This window comes from Hyperoodon ampullatus (assembly GCF_949752795.1).
Source record: "Hyperoodon ampullatus genome assembly, chromosome: 2".
Taxonomy (NCBI): domain Eukaryota; kingdom Metazoa; phylum Chordata; class Mammalia; order Artiodactyla; family Ziphiidae; genus Hyperoodon; species Hyperoodon ampullatus.
This window is the reverse complement of record NC_136915.1, coordinates 19,247,101-19,271,951: the sequence shown is the minus strand read 5'-3', so window position 1 is coordinate 19,271,951 and position 24,851 is coordinate 19,247,101. Positions and strand designations below refer to the sequence as shown.

General features: G+C 52.4%; 1 protein-coding gene across 1 annotated transcript; it reads left to right on the top strand.

Annotated features, from left to right (window-relative positions):
• Positions 1-2,345: 2,345 nt before the first annotated feature.
• ASAP3 (ArfGAP with SH3 domain, ankyrin repeat and PH domain 3) lies at positions 2,346-24,156 on the top strand (the record flags this gene model as incomplete). The annotated part of the gene is made up of 23 exons (XM_079725153.1): positions 2,346-2,418; positions 2,508-2,653; positions 5,541-5,615; positions 6,791-6,840; positions 13,163-13,274; positions 13,508-13,593; positions 14,049-14,124; positions 14,309-14,395; positions 14,573-14,682; positions 15,787-15,856; positions 16,164-16,251; positions 17,552-17,600; positions 17,714-18,116; positions 18,406-18,500; positions 18,684-18,861; positions 19,794-19,879; positions 20,039-20,154; positions 20,771-20,838; positions 20,933-21,040; positions 21,189-21,387; positions 22,249-22,474; positions 23,051-23,141; positions 24,082-24,156. 23 exons carry the CDS (start codon positions 2,346-2,348, stop codon positions 24,154-24,156), a joined length of 2,667 nt encoding a protein of 888 aa, XP_079581279.1.
• Positions 24,157-24,851: the final 695 nt, after the last annotated feature.

Here is a 24,851-nt window from a genome sequence, read left to right as displayed (position 1 = left end):
CCAAAGGGTAACTAGAGCATGGACATAGACCTCTCAGGTCTGTGTCCCAGGGCTTTGCAAACCATCATTCATTTAGGTAAACAATTATTGAGCACCTTTTGTGTGCTAGGCACATGGACCTGCCTTCTAGGGAGTTTTCTAAATCTCTTTGGAATTTGTTCATATCTTTAACCTGCACTGTCTTTTGGAGTGAAATCCTAGCTCTTTAAATTAATCAACTCTTATCTTTCCCTTTCAAGTTTCAAGGTGGGAGTCAAGGGCTTTGGCAAACACGAGTTTCCCCGTCTAGGTCTTTGGGAACTACAGACATGTCCGTGTCCTCCCCTCTTGTCTTTGTCTCTCAGATAGAAACGTCTTAGTTCTTTAGCTGAGTCAGTTATGGCCCCCTCTCCGCAATCTCCCTAAGTCCTCAACTTTCTTTCTTCAGCTCTGGGATGGGCCTCTACTGGTCCCAAACATGAAAGTGTCTCAAGGTCATACTCAGGGGAGAGACTGTTAGGTTTCTATTCCCTGGAGGGAAAGTACCCAGAATTTGAGGGGTACTTTTTTTTTTTTTCTTTAAAGAAGATGTTGGGGGTAGGAGTTTATTAATTAATCAATTAATTTTTGCTGTGTTGCGTCTTCGTTTCTGTGCGAGGACTTTCTCTAGTTGTGGCAAGCGGGGACCACTCTTCATTGCGGTGCGCGGGCCTCTCACTATCGCGGCCTCTCTTGTTGCGGAGCACAGGCTCCAGACGCGCAGGCTCAGTAGTTGTGGTTCACGGGCCTAGTTGCTCCGCAGCATGTGGGATCTTCCCGGACCAGGGCACGAACCCGTGTCCCCTGCATTAGCAGGCAGACTCTCAACCACTGCGCCACCAGGGAAGCCCTTGATGGGTACTTTTTAGCATCAGGAGCAACTGCTGACAATCAGAGGTACTGTTCATTTAGGACACATCTGTGCTCAGCACCAGACTAAACCCTTTATGTGCATCATCTCATACATACAGTCCTCATAATAACCCTGAGAGGTAGGCATTATTTCCCTCATTTCACAGATAGCTAATCAGGGAGCTCAGAAAGAATAGGCAACTTGCCCAAAGTCACACAGCATCTGGGCAGTGGAGCTGGGCTTCAAAACCAGACCCCTCTCCCTCCAGAGGCTTCCCGTGTGCCCAAGGCATCTGAAAACACTCCGCATTGCCTCCGAGGACTGCCTTGTGCTTGTCCTCCTGTGAGTTTGGTTTAGAATCTTTGCAGATACCATTCCAAATGTTTGCTAACTCTTGCCACATTGAAGTAACTCTTTGGCGATCAAACTTTGATCCCATTATCGTCACTGGACAAAATAGGGGGGGCTGGGGTCAGGGTGCAGCCATCGTGTGTAGATGGAGCGCTGTACTAGGGCACCCCCTGGAAGCCCAGCTCTGCTGCTTCCCCACTATTTGACTCTAGGCAAGACCCTCCCCTCTCTTGGCCTCAGTTTCCTCATCTGTGGCTCTGTGGGCCCTTTGCAGCCCTAATTCTATAATTTCCCACTTAACTATGCATTTCATGAGGATTTCATGAGGTTGGCAGCTTCTATACCCCACCGGAAGAGGGGTGTGTCTGGGGGGTTTCCATCCGGGCTGAGCCGCCCGGGACATGGGACTCCTGCATGTGATGCTGTCACATCTTCTGGCTTCCCCACAGTCTGCTGTTTGTTCTGCAGCCCCTGGAATTTGGGGTTGCCTGATATCGTCCCAGCAATTCTCTCCAGGGGGGCTGAGTGTCCACCTCTACCCTCCTCATCTCACTGCCCACCGATGGTGTCCCAGCCTCTTCCTCCTTATCCTCACGTAGCTGCTTACTGAGTCTGGGGTTTGGGGACCAAGTCTTTCCCCATCTGAGTCTTTCGAGAATATAGAGATGTCCATGTTTTCCTCCAGTATTTTGCTAAGCGTCATGTATGTGTTCGTCAAATCATTCTCTCAGCAACTCTGTAGTGTCATCCTCATTTTGCAGATGAGGCACCCTAGGCTCAGAGAGGCGAACAGATTTATCTAGGTTGACACACTAGTTAGTGCCAGAGCTGAGATTCAAACCCTGGCCTGGCATGCCCCACGATGCCACGTGCCTTGGAATTGCTATGTTTACTTGTCCCGCATGAGGAGAAAAGCCTGGCCTTCCTGGTGTGGTGTGACTGGTCTGTGGCTTCCCATGTGGTCTGGGTGGGGGAGGGTGGCCTGTTTATGTTCCGTTGGAGTGCAGGGGGACCCTAGGGAGGGAACTGTGTGTGCTGTGTGTGTGCTTGGAGGGTGGGATCGCAGAGTCAGGCACCCCTCCCGGCTGAGCATCCCTGAACCTCTGTCCACATTTGTTTCCAGATGCTGGAAGGAGACCAGGCCATCCTACAGAGAATAAAGAAGGCTGTGCGGGCGATCCATAGCTCCGGCCTCGGTGAGTGAGCCTGCTTGGTGCCAGCCTGGCGAGGCAGCCCTTTCCCCAGCTCTAGCCTGGAACTAACTCTGCGCCTCCCTGCTCCACAGGGCACGTGGAGAACGAGGAGCAGTACCGAGAGGCCGTGGAGTCCTTGGGCAACAGCCACCTGTCTCAAAACAGTCACGAGCTGTCCACTGGCTTCCTGAACTTGGCCGTGTTCACCCGTGAGGTGGCCGCGCTCTTCAAGAACCTGGTGAGGCCCTGCTCTTTCACTCAGCCTCAGCCCAGGCTCAGGGCAAATCTAACCAGTGACTTAAAAACCCGACTGGGAAAGGGTTGGTTTCCACCCTTCTTTCAGGTTTCCCTTGACCTCTAGTCTTCCTTGACCTCTGACCCATGACCTGAGGTTCCTTTCCAGTTCTTTTTTTTTTTGTATCTTTTTTTTTTTTTTTTTTTTGCGGTACGTGGGCCTCTCACCGTTGTGGCCTCTCCTGTTGCGGAGCACAGGCTCCGGACGTGCAGGCTCAGCGGCCATGGCTCACGGGCCCAGCCACTCCGCGGCATGTGGGATCTTCCCGGACCGGGGCACGAACCTGTGTCCCCTGCATCGGCAGGCAGACTCTCAACCACTGCGCCACCAGGGAAGCCCTAGTTCTTTTTTTTTTTTTTTTTTAATATTTATTTATTTATTTTGGCTGCGCCAGGTCTTAGTTGCAGCACGCAGGATCTTTAGTTGCGGCATGCGGACTTCTTAGTTGCGGCGTGCATGTGGGATCTAGTTCCCTGACCAGGGATGGCACCTGGGCCCCCTGCATTGGGAGCGCAGAGTCTTACCCACTGGACCACCAGGGAAGTCCCCCTTTCCAGTTCTGACCTCCTATTTGCATTCTTCTTCCTCTCTGACTTCTTTCCGGCCGGCGTCTCCTCTCCCCTCTCTCCCTCCCTCCCTGCCTGCCCTCCTCCTTCTCCTCTGTGGTGAGCACCCAGGAGCAGAGGGGGTCTCACAGTGGGGAGGAGCCCCACTCAAGGGAGGGCAGGCTCGGGTTCCTGTCTTTGCACCACTGCCTCTCCTTCACCCTCTTTGTCCTCTGCTTTCCCAACCATACCTGCTTTGTCCTCAAAGGCAAGAACATGCCTCGCCTCAGCAAGCCTCTCAGCTCCTGCACGTGGCCCAGTGGCCTCAGGTTCCTTCCTGAGATGGCCTCCTCCCCATCTGCCAAGTCCCCGCCTCAAGGCTACCCCAAAACATGAGCTCTTTCCTGGTGCAGGCATGGTTCTCAGTACTTCACGTGTGTTAACGTTTCATCCTGGAGCACAGCTCTGTGGGGTTGTTTTTACTATTGTCCCCCCTGTACAGGCTAGGAAACTAAGACACGAGGTTAAGCACCTTGCCCGAGGTCACACAGCTGATTTGAACCCAGCATCCGAGCACAAACCTGGCTGTACCACCTCCCAGGAAAGCCTCTCTCCCTCTAGGCTCCGTAGCTTTTGGCCCAGCTTTCGTGGCTCAAGTTCCACCCAGGGCCCTTGCTGGCTGGTGCGGACCACATCATCTCTACGAGGCAATTTGCTTAGTGATCAAGCACCCACACCTCAGGCTTAGACTCAGGCCTTGAATCCCTGCTTTGCTGCTCACTGGGTGTATGACCCTGGGCAAGTGCCTCAGTCTGCCCAAACCTCATCTGTAAAATGGGGATAACAATGGTCCCCACCTCACAGAGTGGTGATGAGGATTTCGCAAGTTAAGTGCCTGCTCCGGGGTAGCGCTCAGTTAACATTAGCTAATAGTGCCATCTGTCATCATTTTGTCTCTTTGCGTAGCACTGCCTCGCACCCTGTCCTACACGTAGAGGCCTTTAACAGTGTTTGGGTTCACCTGAATCAGTGACGTCTTTTGTCTTTACCTCTCCTCCCCTTGTTTCAGTCAAACTAGTGTTTGCTGAGCATCTCCTCAGTGGTGGGTGGTGTACCAGGGGCTGGTGACACAGGGAAGAGTCAGACTGCCTCGGAGAGCCATAGCCTAGTCGAGGAACTGAGATGTGAAATGACACCAAGCAAGACCAGCAGTGTGGCACAAACTCAAGGACCCAGCGGCTTGGGTCAGAGGCCTAGGGCTGCCATGGCTCAGAAAAGGGGACGTCAGGATAGACCACAGGAGGAAGTAGTCAGGAAGGCTTCCTGGAAGAGGGGAGGCCCGAGCTGTACCTTGAAAGGTGGGCTAAAGTATTAGATAGGCTGTTTTGAGTTGCCAAATGACAGAAATTCAACTCAAACTAGGTTAATTTTTTTCTTTTTATATGTCTTTTTCTCTTTCAATCTTTTTTTTTTTTTTTTTTTGGCCATGCCACATAACTTGTGGGATCTTAGTTCCCTGACTAGGGATTGAACCTGGGCCCACCCAGCCCCGGCAGTGAAAGTGCCAAGTCCTAACCATTGGACCACCAGGGAATTCTCTAGGTTAATTTTTAAAAAGAGAATTCACTGGCCCCTGTAATGGGAAGTCCAGGTATGCGGCTGGTCTTAGGCTCCTTTTCTTTCTCTTAAAGAGTTTCTCTCTGTCTCTGCTCAGTGGGCAGGCCCAGATTCACACCTTACAGAAGAAAGACAATCTTTCTTCCGTGACTTTGGCAGAGAAGTCCCAGGAAGTATCCTGATTGGCTGGCTTGGGTCATGTGCCTGTTTCTGATCCAATCACAGTATCCGGAGGGTGGGGCACTCTGGTCAGCTCTGACTCCTGTGTTCACCCCATGTGACCATAGGGAATGGGTTCCCCACATTATAAGGGGAGTCGAGGAACTAGCCAGACAGAAACAACACATGGGCGCTACAGGTGGACCTCAGAGGGTCAGAGGGGAGAGGTGAGGGTGTCCCTCTGGCAAAGGGACAAAGACAGGCTGACCATGGATGCCATGGATTGAGCAGTGAGGTGATAAGGAGGATTAGTCAGGGGAGGGGAAGAGCTTTCACAGGAGGCCGACCCCGCCACCCCCTGTACTCCTTCCCTTTCTTGTCTTTCTCTCCCCTGCCTCCTTTACCCCAGTGCTGTCCTTTGCCTGGTGATGCTTCACCATACCCTGAGCCCCTTGGGCCTGGATGGATGGTCACCCAAGGTGGGGTATGGGGGTCTCTGCTTTTTCCAGGTTCAGAACCTGAACAACATTGTCTCTTTCCCCCTGGACAGTCTGTTGAAGGGGCAGCTGAGGGACGGGCGACAGGTGAGTTTCCACGTGGGCAGCAGGGCGAGTGCAGAGGTGGTGGGATGGAGCAAGACAGGGGTGGGCAGGAGACGATAGGGGAGGCAAGGCTGGGCTGAGGACAGAGGCCAAGCGAGGCTGTCACAGTGGGTGTGCTGACCCCACATTACTGACCCTCAGGATGACAGGAGGACCTGGCCCTGGGGTGAGCCTAGGATGGCTGACTTACTGTCTGCCAGGGCCCTTTACAACAACCCAATGGGGGGGGGTCCTGTAGGTGCTGTTATCCCCATTTTGCAGTTGAGGAAACTGAGGCTCAGGGAGTTTGGTACCTGCTTACAGTTTACACAGCTGGTCAGTGGAGGAGCCAGTGTGAGAGTCAGGCCTCCTGATGCCCATGCTTGGCTGCTGTCTCTGCAGCAGGCAGCTCCTGGCTAGAGGCAAAGTAGAACTCAAAGAGAGTAACAGAATAATCTCCCTGGGAAGTCTGCCCCAGAAGGCCCCTGAGAGGTTCTCCCCGCAGAGGCTTTCCTCCTCGCCCGGGAACCACCCAAACCAGACCAGCAGCTTTTTCGCCTGGTAGACTGGGGCACCTTGGAAGTTTGGGGGTGGGGGCAGGGGGGCTGTTCTGAAGGGTGTGAGCAGCCTGCTGGATGAGGCCCAGGCAAACTAGGCCAGGGATCAGCCAGGTCTCTCCGGCTTGCTGTGTGGCCTCGGCTAGACTTCTTAGCCTCTCTGTGCATATGTCCCTCCACCTGTACCTTCCTGTTGAAAGGGTGAGCAAGTACCAGGCAGGAGAAAACAGTGGGGTAAAGTTAGGGGAGGATTCTGATCTTTATCCTCCATCCTTTTCCTCATGGTGATCTCCATCTTCTAAGGGAGGGGACTCAGGGCAGACCCCCCAAAATCTCCCCAATACCCTAGGCCTGAGCCTACCAATTTAGACGGATTACTGACAATTGCGGGAAGAGGTCAGTTGGGAGAAGGGGCTCAGCGCTGAGAAATGGGGTTGGTTGGGTCTATTTTGGGGGGTCAGGTTTGCAGTCAGGGCTATGTAGGCAGGGGGCGGTTGGATTGTGGCTCTGAGCAGCACAGGGGAGCATGCAAGTGCAGGGTCCCCCTAATGGTAGCAAAGTGTACTGTAGATTCCACACCCCAAGAGCCCCTTTGGGCAAATTGTTCTTTCTGAACTACAGGATTCCAAAAAGCAACTGGAGAAGGCATGGAAGGACTACGAAGCCAAAATGTAAGTGGCTGCGGCCAGGATGGTTTGTCCAGGAGAGCAGTGTTTCTGTTGCAGCAGGAGGCTGGATGTGGGGAAGAACCTAAGTGCTGCCAGGGCACGTCACCCAGAAGCGCATGGCACCTCGCTCTCTAGAAATGTTTATGGGGGCTGGTTTATGCCCAGGCCTGACAGGAGTCTGGGGGCTGGACCACGAGATGACTAAAGGGGAGCTATTGTGAAGGGACCCCAAGATGCTGCTCTCAGAGACCCATCTGCTCAGTGGTGCCAGACATGGGCAGAGAGACGGAAAGGAGCATCCATTTACTCCACACCTCCATGTGCCAGACACCCATCCTCACACTCACCCAGCCCTGTGAGGGAGATATGAGTATCCCAATTATCAGAGGAGGAACTAGAGGTTCAGAGTGGTTAAGTTATTGCCTGAGGCCATACAGCTAGGCAGAGGCAGAGCTGGGATTCACGTTCATTGATCCTGTTTCTGCAGCACCAGGCAGTATCTATAAACATTTAGCTGGACATAGAGGATGAAAGGCCATACCCGGGCCTCTTGTGTGCAACACACAATACTCCAGATTTCTCCCTAGCTACTGGGATGCTAGGGAGACAGGGAGTCCCAGGTACCCAGTAACCAACTGCCCCTGAGCGGGGACTCCTCGGGCTCTGCCTGCCAAACTCTGTCCAGGTCCTGGCCCCAGCCCTCTGCCAGGACCCAGCTGGGCCCACTGTACCTCAGGGCACTGTTTGCTCTTCTTTGTAAAATTTTGGCTTCTCTTGCATTTTGCAAAAGCGATATGTGTTCATTATGAATAACTAAGAAAATATGGAGAAGTAGAAGAGGAAACATTTTTAATTATCTCTAGGAGAAGATGAGGGTCATGTGGGGGTATATCTAGTACTTCTCTATTGTTAGAATTTTTTTACATAGTGTGTGTAGCACTGTAATTTCATCATTTTTAAAAAGTGGAGGGTGGGGGAGAGTTCCCTGGTGGTCCAGTGGTTAGGACTCGGTGCTTTCCCTGCCGTGGCCCAGGTTCAATCCCTGATCGGAGAACTAAGATCCCACAAGTGGCCTATCGAGGCCGGGGGTTGGGAGGGGGAAGCGGGGGCAGGGGAAACTACCAAAACCCAGGAAGAAGATCCTTCATTTCCAAGCCTAAAGTATTAACATCTTTCTAGTCATTTTTCTATATATAAAGAAATATTTTTACAAAACCGAGATCATAATAATCATACTGGGGTTTTTTTGCTTAAAAATACATTGTGACCATCTTTCTACATCATTACATATCTTTATACAACGTCCCTTAAATGGGTGCACTGTGTGTCAACATATGCATAATCCACAATGTATTTAATCTGCCCCTGTTGTTGGGGAAGCATCCTTGGAACTAAATCCTTGCTCCCACTCATAATTATTTCTGTAAAATCCTTCCAAGAAGTAGATCCTGGAGTGTTATTGTTCCTCAAGCTCCCAGCACCATGGGGACCTCCCTGAGTCTGAAGGAGGCCGAAACTCCTCACCCCCAACGAGGATCTCCATCTACACTCGCGCTGTGGGTGTAGATCTTGTGGTGAAGGGTGTGGGAGCTGTGATGAGCGTGGCCATCTGTTCTCATCAGAGGCCTAGGGAGGGGTGTGGACAGGCAGGCAGGTGATCTTTCTCTTTATGATTTGATGGGTGAGCACATGGTCTTCATCTTCCTGAGCGACCTTGACTAAGCCCTTAGCCTTTTAGCCTTTCAGGGCATCATCTACTAAATAGAAAGGATAAGCCCTACCTTGCTGACCTTCCCCAAGTAGCTCTGCTTTTACCAGATTGATATATTGATCTTGCCTATAAGGTTTCGTTTAAAGAAAAGACTGTGTGTAATGATGGGGAAAGAGGCTTGTCTGAGGTTATGCAGTGAGTTATCGATAGGGCCTGGGCTAGAACCCAGGACTTCTGAGTCTGGCCTTCTTCTTCCAGTGGTCTCCTGGCTCCTGCTTCTATAACATAGGTCGAGCTACATGTCCTGGCACAGGTGTCTGTGTACATTTGTTTTATGAGGGCTCCAGGTATAGCTAGATATTAGTGAGCCATGAGTTGCTGTGTAATTCCAAACTCATTCTTACCAAACCAGTCTGGGCAGCAACTGCAAGGGCCCAAGGGCCCTGATAGCATCTGTTGAATACCACCGGGATTCTCACCCCCTGGTTGTTCATATAGGGGGTTCCCCTCTCCACCTGGGGCTGCTAAGAAAGGCATCCCAGGCCCTGTGCAGGGGACACAGTTATCTAGGCTGTTCCATTTTCAGGGCTGTTTCCTCACCTGAAAAATGGGGCCAACGATACCTTGCAGGGTTGATGTGGAGATGAAATAAGTGCAGTGCATATACAGCACCTGGCACTGCAGTTCAACACGTACTTATTGGCCATCTTTCTGAGCCAGAACTGGGGCCAGAATAACACAGCAAGGGGTTCAGAAGCAAAAGCCCAGACCTCTGCTCCTAGCATTTCCCCGGCCAGCCTGGGATCTTGGGCAATTACCTCCCTTCTCTGGATCTCAGCTTCATCTTTTGGAAGATAGTCCCTGACCGTGATCTATCAGAAAAGACACTGTGACTGTCACTAGCTGGGGGAACCAGGCAGGGAAGGAGGGATGGAACAAATCTGAGCCACAGTGTTCGTTACCAGTGCTGTCCCTAAGGCTCTAGCATCAGGCTGACTTGGGTTCATATCCTCTAGTACTTAGCAGCTGTGTGCCTTGGACAAGTGACTTATCTGTAAAATGGAGTAATGATTCCTGCCTCATGAGATTATTGCTTTAGTGTGTGAAGGGCCTAGCAGACCACTCAGCACAAAATGAGCGCTTAACAATAATTATTAATAATAGCAGCTAATACTTATACTTACTTAAGAGCTTCCTTTGTGCCAACTGCTGTGATAAGCTCTTTACATCTGTCATCAGTTATTCATCTTGGAAGGGAAAGGTGCTATTATCCCCAATTTATAGGTAAGTAGTGAGGGAAAAAATATCACCACAATCCCTGCCTTCGTGGATCCCACTGGTTTGTAAGCAAGAAGAGAGGTGGGTCCCCAAATAATGAAAATACAAAGTGACAGTGCTATAATGAAGGCATCAGCACAGAGGTGGCAGAACAGGCAGGCAGTTTTGGGGTGGAGGGAAGGGTGGTTGGAAAAGGCATCACAGGAGAGGTGGTTCAAGGTGTCAGGTTGGCAGATGCATGATTCGTTTTGATTCCTTTCCTCTCCCGTCTCCCTCCCGCCTGACCTCCTCACTCCACTGGTACCTGTTCCTCATCCCCTGAATAATGTTAGACTGTGGCTGTGGTCCCCTTCTCCAGTTATCTCTGTCTTCTTAGTAACTAGCCTTTCAGCACTTTTCATTCCTGCTGCAACTCCATTCAAAGAAAATAAAAATATTCCTAACATTTGAAATGTTTATGAAACATTGATCATACTTTGAGGACAGGGAGGGAATGGGATTTGCTGTTTTCTGTGTGGGGTTGTGTGCGGTGGAATGAAAGCACTCCCAGCTGTTAGTCTGATGTGTATCAGGTCATTTCGGGTGACTATTTCAGACTTTGTAGGGAAATCTTTGTAAATTACCATAGCTGAGGCTGAAGGACAGAGCTATGGTAACTCACAAGGCCATGTATCATACTTCACAGCTTATCTTCATCCTGAGCTAAGTAGCTTCTGTCCTTTAACCTCCACTAGACCTTGCATAAAAAATATTAAATAAATAAATAGGAAGTATGCTACACTAAAAAAATTATCTCGGGAATTCCCTGACGGTGCAGTGGTTAGGACTCAGCGCTTTCACTGCCAGGGCCAGGTTCGATCCCTGGTCGGGGAACTAAGATCCCACAAGCCACATGGCACAGCCATAGATAGATAGATAAATAAATAAAAATAAATTATCTAAGGGAATCATCAAGTTATTACTATAATCATCAGTATCATTAGCATCATCATAATCCTGTCATTTATTGAGAGCTTACCATACACCAGGGACTGTACTAAATGTTTCCAGTGCATTAGATCATCTGAGAACTAGGCAGTATTAGTCTCATATTTGAAATGGGGAAACTGAAGCTTAGAAAGATTTATAAGGTTAATAAGCGAGGGAGCTGCCATTCAAATCCAGAATCCACATTTCTAGCCACTGTGCTATACTGTGGCTTCCTTTTTGTCCATATACTCTGGAGCAGACTTCTTTCTATGCCAGTATATATAGATTTCCCCCCATCCTTTTTAACAGCTGCATAGTATTCCTATATGTGCACATAGCATAATTTATTTAACTACTTCCTGTTGATAAATATTTAGCTTATTTTTTCATTTCTCCCTATTTATTTACTTATTTGGGGGGGTATGCCACGCATCATGCAGGATCTTAGTTCCCCCACCAGGGATCGAACTCGTGCCCCCTGCAGTGGAAGCGCAGAGTCTGTTAAATCTGGAGCACCAGGGAAGTCCCTCTCACTTTTTGCAGATATGGTAACAGTGTAGACGGGAGCTGCCCTTGCCCTCTCCCAGCTGCTCTGCCCCCTCAGTCTCCCGCCCTCCTTAGCAAGCTGCCAGGCTCATTGTTGCTCAGGCCTGGCCATCACTTCTCTCTCTGCTGCTCATCTTCAGATCCCAAAAAAGCACCTGCCCTGACCTCCAGGCCCGTTCATAGGGTCAGTCCTCACCTAACTCCACTCCCCTGCCACAGATTCCCTCTTGGGGTATCATAAAGCTTTAGGGAAATGAAGAGTAACCACTCCTAAGAACATTAAAAACAAACAAAACCACACACACACACACACACACACACACACACACACACACCCTGCAGAACTCTGCTCTAGAGCAGTGGTTTTCACCCAGGGTGATTTTGCAACCCCAGCAGACATTTGTGGTTGTCACAACAGGGCAGATGCTACTGGCTTCTAGTGGGCAGAGGCCAGGGATGCTGCTAAACATCTTACAATGCACAGGAGGGCCCCCACAGCAAAGAATTATCTAGTCAAAATGTCTGTAGTTCCGAGGTTGAGAAACTGCCTTCTGGGTCTCCAGGGACAGATTCTGCAAATAAACACCATTCCAGAGGTCTGGAACTCTAGAACCAGGTCTAGAACTTTAGAACCAGAAGGGGCCTGAGAACTCAGTCTGGGCCATTGCTTCCTCAGTTTATAGATGGGAACACTGAAGCTTAAAGGGGCCTATAATATTATACTGTAGTGTCTTCTGTCTGCTGAGTCTTTTGCATACTTTATCTCATCTGGGTACAGATAGAGGTCCCCATTTTCCAGATGAGGAGACTAGGGCTTGGAGAAGGGAAGTAATGCAGATGTAAGGTTATCCCGCATCTCTTTTCTTTGCTTAGGGCTGGCACCCACTGGGAGCAAAACTATACACAAGCTGTCTCCTTTACACGGGATTCACGGTCTCATGCGTCCAGCCCCAGATTTGGATATACTCTCCTGGCTGGGAGTGGGTGGTCTGATGGGTGTGGGATTTCCAGGAAACCATTTATACACAGTTCCACCCATCCACAAACAGGAGAAACCACCAACTCTGAGATCCTTAGGGGAGAAAGCCCAGGTTACTCTTAGCTACAGGATGGGAAGCGCTTTCTGTCTTCACCTACAAAGAAAAGAATCAAGGTTTTTTAAGCTTTAAATGGGAAGCTCCATGGCTCAGAAGAATGAAGGCACCTTGTGGTCTTTTAACCCACATGGTCCTAAATCCCTTCCAGAAAAATCAGAACTGGTTACCCCCAATCCCACCTGGCCCTATCTGAGCCTATCCCCTCCCTGCCTAGAAACCATCACCCCCTTCCCATTGCTCTTGGGATAAAGACCAAGAACATCAACACGTCAACACGGTCTGACTCAGGCCCTATGTGGTCTGGCCTCTCTTTACCTCACGTGGAACCACCTCCCTCTCCGTCTCTGCTGTGATCCCTGATCTCTCCTGCCTCCGGGCTGTCCCATGGTCTGATCCTCCCACCCAGCCCTAGCTTCCTCTGACTTCAGATCCCAGCTCCAGAATCACTTCCTGAGTAGCTGGATGAGGTCGGATCCCCCATTTTACTCTCCCATTGCTCTCTTCAAGGCTGTAATTTGATTCACGGGGCTGACTCCCCCCCTCACCAGCCTGTACATTCCCTGAATCCACACTGTTAACCGTTGTACCCCAGCCCCACCACACAGCTGTGCAGAGGAGGGTCCCCTCACTCTCGTGTGCCCGTACAGACAGGAGCACGTAGGGATGGTGGGACATGCAAGGGGATAGTGAGAGTTGTTCAGGCCTCTCTTTCCTGGGGGCCTAGGGCCAGGCTGGAGAAGGAGAGGGACCGGGCCAGGGTGACAGGAGGGAATGCCGGGGAGGTGGCACAGGACACCCAGAGAGAGCGACGCGTCTTCCAGCTGCACATGTGTGAGGTAAGGGGTGCCCCAGGCCGAGGGAGGGGTGGAATGTGTCTTCCTGTCTGCATCCCTGAACGCCCCCGGGGGCCCAGTCACAGTCTCAGCCCAGGTCCTGGCCAGATGGCCCTTGAGAGGTCACCAAGGTCCAGTCATGGCCAAAAGGATTAGCCTGGGATGGGGACAGCAGCCCCTTGTGCCCAGGATTCAGCTTTGCTCACAGCACACACCTTTCCCTGCCCTCTCCCCAGTATCTGCTGAAAGCCGGGGAGAGCCAGATGAAGCAAGGTCCTGATTTCCTGCAGAGCCTCATCAAGTTCTTCCACGCCCAGCACAAGTAGGTTTCTCCCCATGTCCCACCCCCATCCCCACGGTCGCTTGCCCCTTAACCCTTCAGGCAACCGAGAACAAGGCCATCCCCAGGGTCTGGCAGACCCTTGAGGCTTCCATGTGTGTCTGTACCTCATTGGAAATGCTTTTTACAGCTGCCCTTTACTGAATGCTCACCACATATCTAGCACTATGTACCTGTGTACCCTACACACACCCCTGTGAGCAGCTACTGCTAGTATCCCCATTTTATAGATGATAAAATTGAAGCTCAGATTTACTAAGATCACACAGCTAGGAAGTGGGATCTGGACCCTGACACTCTGACTCCAGGGTGCCTGCTCGTGGCCGTCACACTATATTGCCCCCAGGTGCCCTGTGATCTTTAGAGCACCTTCTCCCACACTTCCCCTCTCATTTTCATCTCTCTCTCTGGTCCCTTGTTTGGCCTCACACCCTTAGCTTTTTCCAAGATGGTTGGAAGGCTGCTCAGAGCCTGTCCCCCTTCATTGAGAAGCTGGCAGCCTCAGTACACACAGTAAGTTGGGCCTCACCCTTGAGCTTGTGGTCAAGTCCCCTGTCCTTCCGGGAGAATCTGTGGCCGTGGAATTGCTGGCTTCTGTCCAGAGAGCAAGGTGGCTACTGCCCTGCTGCTCTGGGTCTGGGCTCTGTACCTGGCACATCCGCTGGCTGATGATGGGGTCCTGCCCTTTGTCCCATAGCTGCATCAAGCCCAGGAGGAGGAGCTACAGAAGCTGACCCAGCTCCGGGACTCCCTCCGAGGGACACTGCAGCTTGAGAGCAGAGAAGTCAGCCCCTGAATCATACCCAACCAAGTGCCCACTCCCAAGGCCCACCCTGGAGGGAGGGAGAGAAGGAAGACCCCATAGCGTCCCCTTGAGAAGTCTCCCTGAGTGAGACCCCTGCAGATTGGGGCTCTTCCCACCCACATGCCCTGAGGTCTCCTTTGCATGTCCGAGGAACAGGAGACTCTGAGCCGGAAGAACTCAGGAGGTGGCTACAGCATCCACCAGCACCAAGGCAACAAGCAGTTTGGGACAGAGAAGGTGGGCTTTCTGTACAAGAAAAGTGATGGGTAAGTGACTCAGAAAGCTCAAGTAACTTGCCCAAAGCCACCCAGCCAGTAAATGATAGGGTTGGGTGAGCTGCCTGAAGGGACTGTTCCTATCATTTGTGTAGACCCTGAGGGTTCCAGGACCCTCCACTCTGGCAGTGCAAAACCATCAGAATCCTGGGCTCGTGAATTTCTGCTAAAGTTGGTGGCTGTTCTTAACGTAAAGAAGAAGAATAGCAGCAGCGAACAATTTTGAGCACTTATTATGCACTAGACAGTCTCCATGGCCTCACCCGTAATCTCTATAATATATTGACTATTCCTGGAAATGAAACTGTTGACTGTGCCCTGCTCCCTGGTGTAAAAAAAAAATCAGTCTGTGAAATGCAAAGGCCTTTATGGGAATCCGTTAATTTTTTTACTTACTAATCGTTTTTTTTTTTTTTGCGGTACGCGGGCCTCTCACTGTTGTGGCCTCTCCCGTTGCGGAGCACAGGCTCTGGACGCGCAGGCTCAGCGGCCATGGCTCATGGGCCCAGCCGCTCCATGGCATGCGGGATCTTCCCGGACCGGGGCACGAACCCGTGTCCCCTGCATCGGCAGGTGGACTCTCAACCACTGCGCCACCAGGGAAGCCCACTAATCGGTTTTTATCAGAGAAGAATACCTTTGTTAAACCGATTAATATTTACCTCTTACAGGAAAAGTGTCAAGTAGCTTTGATCGTGGATTTGCTAATTTTATTTTTGAGGGCTCAATATTTATCTTGCTTTGTCTTTAACCATAATTCATCTGCTGTGGTCAAGAACCTGTTCCTCCTCTCAGACTAGGAGGTCCCTAAGGTTGGGAACTGTCTCATCCATCAGACTGGAAGCTCTCAGAGGGCCAAGGTCACATGCCCCTTTAGAATAAAGATTCCTAGAGAGTGGGGCTGTCTGACTGGGAGCTTCCTAATGGCAGGGCTGTGTCCCCTCCAGCAGAAGGGAGCCCAGGGAGTGAGGGGCATAGGGGTCACGGGACAGAAGAGGTGAAGAAGTGAGTCCTGATCCAGGACTCTGTTCACTGATACAGGGGAATTAGGTGTGAGCCTTTAGTGATTGTCTTTTCTATCCCCCTGGGCCCTAGAATTCGAAGAGTCTGGCAGAAAAGGAAGTGTGGAGTCAAGTATGGCTGCCTGACCATCTCACACAGCACGGTGAGGCCTGGAGGGGTGAGGGGTCTCAGGACATGATAGGTCCTCTCCTCCTGGTGTTCAGAGCAGACAGATGTCAAACCCTCCCTCTAAGACTGGTTGCAAACCTGGATCCAGGGAACTGGAGACTCCCTGTGGGAGGAAGGAGGGGATCCAAAGCCTCACACTCCACATCCTTGAGGTGCTAGGAGAGGGGAGACATAAACTGGAACACGATTATTATGCCCATTTAACAGATTGGGAAATAAGCCTAAGAGTTTGGGAGGCCCAGAGGGTAACATGTACATCCTCCATCCGCAACTTCGCACAGATAAACCGGCCACCAGTGAAGCTGACCTTGCTGACGTGCCAAGTGAGGCCAAACCCCGAGGAGAAAAAGTGCTTTGACCTGGTGACCCGTGAGTAGTCCCTGCCCCCTACCCAGCAACTGCCCAGGGCTTCTCTGAGAGACCTGTCAGCTCCTGGAAGGCTCCAATTAGGGGCCTGTGTCCAATTCCACACGTGTTTATCAAATAGTTGCTATGGCAGGCATAAGACTCCTTAAGCTCTGGACACTTTTTAGAGGCTTCACCCCATGTCACATTAAACATTAAAATGCACCCACACCCCACATTAAATATGATTATTTCTGTAAAGCATATTTAAATGGATTTGGATAATTTGGCTTTCAAAATTATTACTTTAAAATGTTCAGTTTTCATCTTTGGGGGTCTTGGTGACAGGCTTTTCATGAGCGCCAGCGCAGGCTGAGAAAGACCTAGATCTGGTCTTCAGAAAGCTCTGTCTGGCAGGGGTGTGAGGTGGGGACCCGGAACTGTAAGGTGATGGGGAATGTCTAGGAGAGAGATTAGAGTGAGGGGGAATTCCCTGTCAGGTCCAGTGTTTAGGACTCAGCGCCCTCACTGCTGAGGGCCTGGGTTCAATCCCTGGTCAGGGAACTAAGATCCTGCAAGCCATGCGGTGTGGCAATCAATCAATCAATCAAAAAAAAATTTAAAAAGATATATTAGAGCGAGGGAAGCCCTGCCCTGCTGTGAGGAATCAGGAAAGCCTCCTCGGAGTTCAGCCGTGAAGGACACAGAACATAGAGTCTGGGGGAGGATGTTTCAGGAGATGAAAGGCATGGAACCAGGAGAGTGGGTCCTCCAGTTTAGACAGGGTGCAGGGTTCCCATAGCAGTAGTGGGAGATGAAGCCTGGGACCGCCTCTTAAAGGTTTGGACCTTATTTCCTGGCAGGAGGGAGCCATGGGAGGCCTTGGAGCAGGGAAGTGGCCTGATTTGAGCAGAACCTTTGGCCCAGCAATCTGGCAGCTGGTGCGGGCTGGGGGACGAGGGGGAGAGGTGGGGAGCAGGAAGACCAGAAGGGAGGCTGTGGGGCTGGGAGGGGAGGTGGCCGTAGGTTCAGAGGCTCCTCTGCCCGTGACCTGAGGGGGGTCCTGTGCCCTGGGAAACCTCGCCTGACCCTGGAAGCTGGGCTTCACAGAGGGCCTTCTTGGGGTCCTACTCTGGAGGTTTCTTCTGAGAAACTGCCCCCTCTGCTGGCCACTGTCATTACCCGCCCACTGTAGCTTAGCAGAGCCTGGCCCCAAGGAACAAAACCTCCGTCAGGAGCCGGCGGTGGGGGTGAGGGCTCCCCAGGCCCAGGGCAGCAAGGACAGCAGGATTCAGTGAGCCAGACAACGCCCCTCTCCCCACAGACAACAGGACATACCACTTCCAGGCGGAGGACGAACATGAGTGTGAGGCGTGAGTGCCCCCCACGGCTAGCCTGGGGGTAGGGGCAGGGGAGCAGCCTCCGGCCCGATACAGGACCGCACCACCGCGGGCGTCACCCCCACGCCACGCCGCACTCTCCGCAGGTGGGTGTCAGTGCTGCAGAACAGCAAGGACGAAGCCTTGAGTAGTGCCTTTCTGGGGGAGCCCAGCGGCGGCCCGGGGCCCTGGGGGGGCGCCGGGCTGGACGGGGAGCCCCAGGACCTCACCAAGCTGCTCATCGCCGAGGTCAAGAGCAGGCCCGGGAATGGCCAGTGCTGCGACTGCGGGGCTGCAGGTGGGGCCGGGCGAGGAGGGAGGTGGAAACGGAGGGGAGGGGCCCGCGCCTCCAGGCACGAGCTGCGCTACTTTGCAGAACCCACTTGGCTCAGCACCAACCTGGGCGTGCTCACCTGCATCCAGTGCTCCGGCGTCCACCGCGAGCTGGGCGTTCGCTTCTCACGCATGCAGTCTCTCACCTTGGACCTGCTGGGCCCCTCCGAGCTGTTGGTGAGGGCGGAGCGGGGCCGGAGGGCGATCAGGGGCGTGGTCTGATGAGGGGGCGGGGCTTGGGTCCAAAGGGCTCAGCGGGAGCCTATGGGGTCCGATGGGGCGGGGCCAAGGTGAGGCCGGGCCAAGTTGGGGCAGGACCCAGAAGAGCCAAAAAGAGGATGGGAGGGGCGGAGCCGAGCCTGGACCAGGAGGGAGGCTGAGGGGCGGGACCTCTGGAAGCTCAGTCCTCCAGGGGGCGCTGTCCTAACCATCGCGTCTTAACCCCACTACTTTCCCGCGAACCCAGCTGGCCTTGAACATCGGAAACACTCGCTTCAATGAGGTCATGGAGGCCCAGCTGCCCTCGCACGGCGGCCCTAAACCCTCAACTGAGAGTGACATGTAAGGCGATTCTCAGCTGGGGGCAGATTCTGGCCGGGGGATTCTGCTTCCCCGGCTCCCAGGGAGAAGTCTGGGGAGAGGGGAGCCTCAGATCTGGAAGAGTCCAGGACATGTGGGGTGGTTTCAAGGGTCAGCTGAGTAGAAACGGTCCTTGCTCTGACATCCCGCGGTTATTTCTGGCAGGAGCACCCGCAGGGACTATATCGTGGCCAAGTATGTGGAACACAGGTTTGCCCGGCGGTCCACCCCTGAGCCTCAGAGACTCTGGATGGCCATTTGCAACCGGGACCTCCTGTCTGTACTGGGGGCCTTCGCTAATGGGCAGGACTTTGGACAGCCACTGCCGGGGCCTGAGGGGCAGGTGAGAACCCTCTCCAAGGGCCACTTATAACCCAGCCACACTTAGCACGCCCCAGTCTTCCTCCAGGGCTGGCTGTTACTCCCCCCGCCCCACCTCTGACATCTGCTCAAACCCCACCCATCAGAGGGGTAAATGGGAGAGAGCACAACTTAAGTCAGGCAATCCTGAGCCAAAATCCTGGCTCTGTCTTTTCCTAGCTGTGTGATCCTGAGCAGTTTACTGAACTCTGAGTCTCATTTTCTCATCTGTAAAACGGGTTAATGATAGCACCCATGGGGTTGAAGTGAGAATTAAGTCCCGTATGAAAGGGCCTGGTGCATAATATATGTGCGATAAGTGTTAGAATCTTTTTTTCCCTTTAATAGCCTTAGAAATGGGGAGGGGTGGGTCAGATCAGAGCAAAGAAGGCCATTGCATTGGTGATTGTAGTAACAAACATCACGTGAGCCAAGGGGGAAAGGATATCAGAGACATTTGAAGGAATAAATTGACACTGATTGGACATCAAAAATTGGATGCCATGTCTTTGAGCTGTCTGCCTGATATCTTGTGGGCTATCCAGTGGGCAGGATGGATGTAGCACTTAGGGTAAGAATTTGGAACAGCCTACACGTGAGTGTTAAGTGAAAGCTTGAGGTTATTCGACGTCTCTGGGGGCAGTGAGAGAGGAGCAGAGAGAAGAGTCCAAGGCCATGAACCAAGTTTGGGAAACACCTTCTACTGGGGAGAAGGAGGTAGAACCACTGAAGGAAGCAGTGAGGGAATGGCCTTTCATCCTCCTCCCAAACATGAGGTTTCCCCATTCAGTTTCCTCTCTCAGGGGTTCTGGCAGCTTCATATCTGGAGGTGTCAGGGGGCAGCAAGAGTTTAAGAGGGTAATATTGGGGGGCAGGTGAACTGGGGTAAACTCAGAGGTGTGGACATGTATTCAGGCACCTGGAGAGCTCGCCCTGCACTTGGCTATCAGAGTCACCAACCAGACCTCCCTGCCCCTGGTGGATTTCATCATCCAAAACGGGTGAGAACCTCCCTGCCCACCTCCTCACGCTCCCCTTACCTTCCTCTTCTCCCCCTCTCCTCCCTCCTTTCCTCTCTCTCTTTTCGCCCTGACTTTGACCCCGTCACCTGTCCGTTCCCTTCCTTCCTCCCTGACCCACCCCCCCACACCCCGCCACAGTGGTCACCTGGATGCCAAGGCTGCTGATGGGAACAGCGCCGTGCACTGCGCTGCTCTCTACAACCAACCCGACTGCCTCAAGCTGCTGCTGAAAGGGAGAGCCTCACTTGGCACAGGTGGGGCTCCGACAACTCCTCCATCAGACTCCCATTCCTGACCACCCCTCGTGGGGGACTTCCTGCCTTATTTCCAGACAGAGAGCTCTGGTAACAAGCATGGACTTTGCACACAGACTTGGGTTCTAATCCTGGCTTCCTTCTGACCACCTTTGTGACTTTGGGGTTTGTCCATTCATCTCTTGAACCTCAGCTTCTTCATCTGTAAAATGGGAATAATACCATTGACCTAGCAGACCTGCTGAAAGGATAAAATAAAACAACGTTTCTTAAAGTACCTAGACAAATAAACATTAACTAAATCTGAATAATAGTGCTTGTAATAGCTATGATTTACTGTTTAATGTGTACCTGGTAATGTGCCAAGTGCTCTATGTATATTAACTCATTTAATCCTCATAACAACCTCGTCAGTAGTTACAAGTATCATACTCATTTTATAGATGAGAAAATTAAGGCCCAGAGAGGTTAAGTCACTTGTCCAAAGTCACACAGCCAGGAAGTAGCAGAGCCAGGATTCAAACCCAGACGATCTTGATCCCAAAGGCTCATCCTAACCTCTAAGTTGTAATGCCTCTTTGACACTTACCATGACCCCTGACTTTATCCCTCACAGTGAACGAGGCAGGAGAGACAGCTCTGGACATAGCCAGGAAGAAGCAGCACAAAGAGTGTGAGGAGCTGGTGAGGTCTAGGGAAGGAGAGGGAGCCCCTGACCCTTTCTGTCTCTCTGCTGAGCCCCTGACCTTCTGAACTACCAAGGCTTTGTTTTTGGCAGCTGGAGCAGGCCCATGCTGGGACCCTCACCTTCCCCCTGCACCTGGACTACCCCTGGGGGATTTCCACAGAGCCTGGCTCTGACAGTGAGGAGGATGAGGAAGAGAAGGTGCGTCCCAGCCCTTGTCTCTCAGGCCTCCAGACAGCCGAAGGGAAGACCTGATGGTCTTCCAGGTCCACATGGGACCTGATGTGGGGAGGGGCGGGGCTGAGCTGGAGGAAGCAAGGGCATCCTCCCTCCCACACTTTTGCCCCAGCAGCGCTGCCCGCTGAAGCCCCCAGCCCAGGTCCGCTGGGCCAGTGGGAGGCTGGACATCAGCAACAAGACCTACGAGACCATCGCCAGCCTGGGACCAGCTGCCCCTAAGATCCAGAGTGAGGATTGCCCCCCACCCTTGCCGGTCAAAAACCCTTCTCGGACCATGGCCCAAGGGCGTGCGGGACATGCCAGTGGAGGTATGGTTGGCTGCCCAGAAAAATGCTCTCATGCCATTCATTGAGGGCCTGCTATGTGCTGGAGCACTGAGCTCAGAGTGCTGTGTTAGTCCATACCATCCTCACTGTCACCTGTCAGGTAGGGGTTATCATCTCCCCCTTACAGGTAAAGGAAGAGAGATGTTAAGTAACATGCCCAAGATCCCATAGCTAAGTCCCTGATGTGGGCTTCCAACCCAGGTCTGTCTTATTCCAAATTCCTCAATGCTTCACTGAAATAAAAAGAGAGAGAAGCATTTTTTAAGCATCCACTGTGTCTTGAGTCCCTTAGGGGCTACTGAGACACGGTCTAGTGGGAGAGATAAAAACTGGAATGTAATTCATTATAAGACACAGTGTGACATAGAAAATAAATTCCAAAAGGACAGAAGCAAGTTTTGTTGACTACTATTTCTCCAGCACCTAGCACAGTGCCTGGCTGTTGTCAAGAACTATTTGTTGAATGAATGAACAGGCTTGTTCTGGGAACTCGGGAGAGGGAGGGAGCCTATCCTGCTGGGATTTGTAGGTGGGTTAAGAAGGCTTCCTGGTGGGGGCAGCATCAGAGCTGAGCCTGAGGGACAAGCAGGAGAGTCCAGATTGAGGAGAGGGTGTGAGCAGAAGTGAAACAGTGCTAGTCAGTGTGGCCCTGGCCATCAGGAATGAACATCATGAACCATGAGACTGAAGCGTGATGGGGAAGAGCTGAAGGAGAGTGCTGGAGAGGTAGATGGGAGCTGGGGAATTGGGAGAGAACCATGATAGATCCCAGAGGCCAAAAGCTGCTTGGAAGTTGAGCACAGAGTAAGTGATAAAGACAGGCTTTATCACTTCTGATTTCAGATCGTTCCGAAGTTCCCAGCCTGAGCTCGGAGTCTGCTGGGGTCCCTGAGAACCTGAGCAGTCCAGCCTCCTCCTCCTCCAGCCTCACAAGCCCCGTGGAACCTGGGGGTCCCAACCAAACCCTACCCAGCTCTGAAGAGGGCCTTTGGGAGCCCCCGGGCCCCTCCCGACCCAGCCTGACATCTGGAACCACCCCTTCAGAGATGTATCCCCCTGTCAGGTTCAGGTTGGTGAAAGCCCAACTGTGTAGTCTCAGCAGGTCTCCTGACCTCTCTGAGCATCCATTTACTTCGCTACCTCTAAACGGTGCCTGCCTGAGGCCTGGGATACCTTCCAGCGCTGAGGCCCATGAACAATGCAGAAATGCTAGACCTTAAGTGGAGGGTGATTGGACCCCTTCCCCCTTCACACACCTGCTCCTGCATCTGGCCTGGAGAGCTGGGGAGGGGTCTGGGGCTCAGACTGCTGAAGCTGGAAGAGCAAAGGCCTAGTGCCAACTGTGGCTTGTTCTAGAGGTTCGCAGTGGGGTTTTCACTCTGTCCCCACCTCCAGCCCAGGATCCAGTCCTCTCTTCCTTGCAAACCCTTTCAGTTTGGAGTTTGGGGAATAGATATGGTGAAATTTTCAGTGTGGAGGTCAGTTCCGGGCCTCTGGGGCCTGTGATGCACCCAGCCTGGGGGCCTCGTGAACTCTCTACCCACCCAGTCCAAGTCCCCAGCCTTGCTCTATCCCTGAGCCCTTTCCCCTACTCTAAGGGGCTCTCTGGGTGCAGGGGTCACCTTGGCCTTTCCCTGTCTTCCAGCTCTGAGAGCACTCGCTCCTATCGGCGGGGGGGCCGGAGCCTGGAGGACTGTCCTTCAGCCCGGCAGCCTCTCCCCAGAAGGAACATGCCGGTAAGACTCCGGGACTGTGGTTTGAAGGGCGGTGATAGGGTACGTGGGAGGCAGAGCTGGTCAAGAGTAAGTGTATTAGGGCGGCAGACCTCTCTCCAGGACTGGGGGCAGCCATCATTTGCCCAGTCCCTGTCCTGGTGCTCCTCCTTCCCCAGTCCAGGATGGGTGCAGCTGGGGTGAGCCCAGGCCTTGAGAGGCGGCAGAGGTGACAAGGCCCAAGCTCTGACTGTTCCCTAAAGGAGGGTGAGCAAAGCTGTGTCAGCCAGGCTGGTGGCTCAGAGAAGGAAGCGCTCCCTGCAGACGAGGAAGGATTAGGGTGGCCGTGTATCAGCCATTGGTTTGCACAGCTCTCCCCTTGTACAGGAGTCTCCTGGAATCCACTGAAACTTCCAGGCATAGAGGGATGTGACAGGGACAAGGCAAGAGCTGTCATCCTTAATCCAGCTTCTCCCTGCTGAATCACAGAGTCTCGCACAATCATACATATTTAGATGAGGAGCCTGGGAGTGGGCATAGGACAGAGGCAGTTGTGCCGAGAAGGAAGCCATCTCTGTTCATGGTTCCCCTGGGGATTTGTCGGGGTTGGCGTTGGTTGTCTGTGTTGAGAGTAGGGGATGGAAGGAGCTGGGTCTCTCTAGGGAATCATCATCCTCAGTCTATCAGAGTCAGGCACCAGACACAAATGTGTGTCTACAACCAGGTGTCCATCACCTAGCATTTAGTTGATGCCTGTTGTTGAGACATATGTGATAATAAGAGCCTGGGCTTGGAAGCGTGGAGGTCTTGGAAAAGTGGCTTCACTTCTTCAAGCTTCAGCTTCATCTGTAAAATAGGGATAATTTCATGTTCCCACAATAGGACCTTTTGAAACTGAGTGAGATAAACAGCTGGTATATAACAGGTGCTTAAGAAATGTCAATTTTGATCCTTCTCTTTCCAGGTTGGCTTCACTGAAGGAGACGGTTCAAGGACTGGGGTTCTCCCAGCAAGTTCTGTGCAGCTTTTGCAAGACTAGCTCCTTACTAGCCCTTGCGTGCCTGAACCACCCCCATGCTGGACGCCAGCATTCAGAGCTAGGACTTGAGCCCACAAGACTGGGGAGCTGAGGTGTTTATGCTCTGGGGTCTTGCTGTCTCTGTCCCTTGTGCCTCTGTGGCTGGCCTTCCTCCCTGACATGGGCCCATGCCCCTGCCAAGGACACTGGGCCCCTCCATGTTAGGGCTGATGGCGGTTTGTCTCCATCTCATACCTGCCAGGGACCAGGGAGCCCTATGGCTGGACCCAAGTGCTCCTGACCCAGCTCCAACTGCAGAGCCTTCAATCACTCATCAGACCAGGACTGTGTTTCTTCCATCAGTCTGGGGGGCTCTAACCTGCCTTCATCATTCTGCAGGCCAGGGATTCTGCCAGACTAGGACTGTCTTCTCAGCCATTCATTAGCCTAGTATTCTTTGACTGAGTTCTGGCTCTTTATCCATTCCTGTGCTAGGCACTGCAGATGTCATAGGAATAAGACAAAGGTCCTACAGATGTGGTCCTTTTCTGGGCAGCCAGTCCCACGAATTAGGTTTGGAAATGGGCAGGGCTAGATTCCAGAGGATGGTTCTGGGCTTAGGGGCAGACTGACCATCAGCTGGCTTACACCTGAATAGCACTGCAGTTGTCTACAGCCTGTATCCATTCTGGTTTCTCAGTGCCCATGCTGTACTG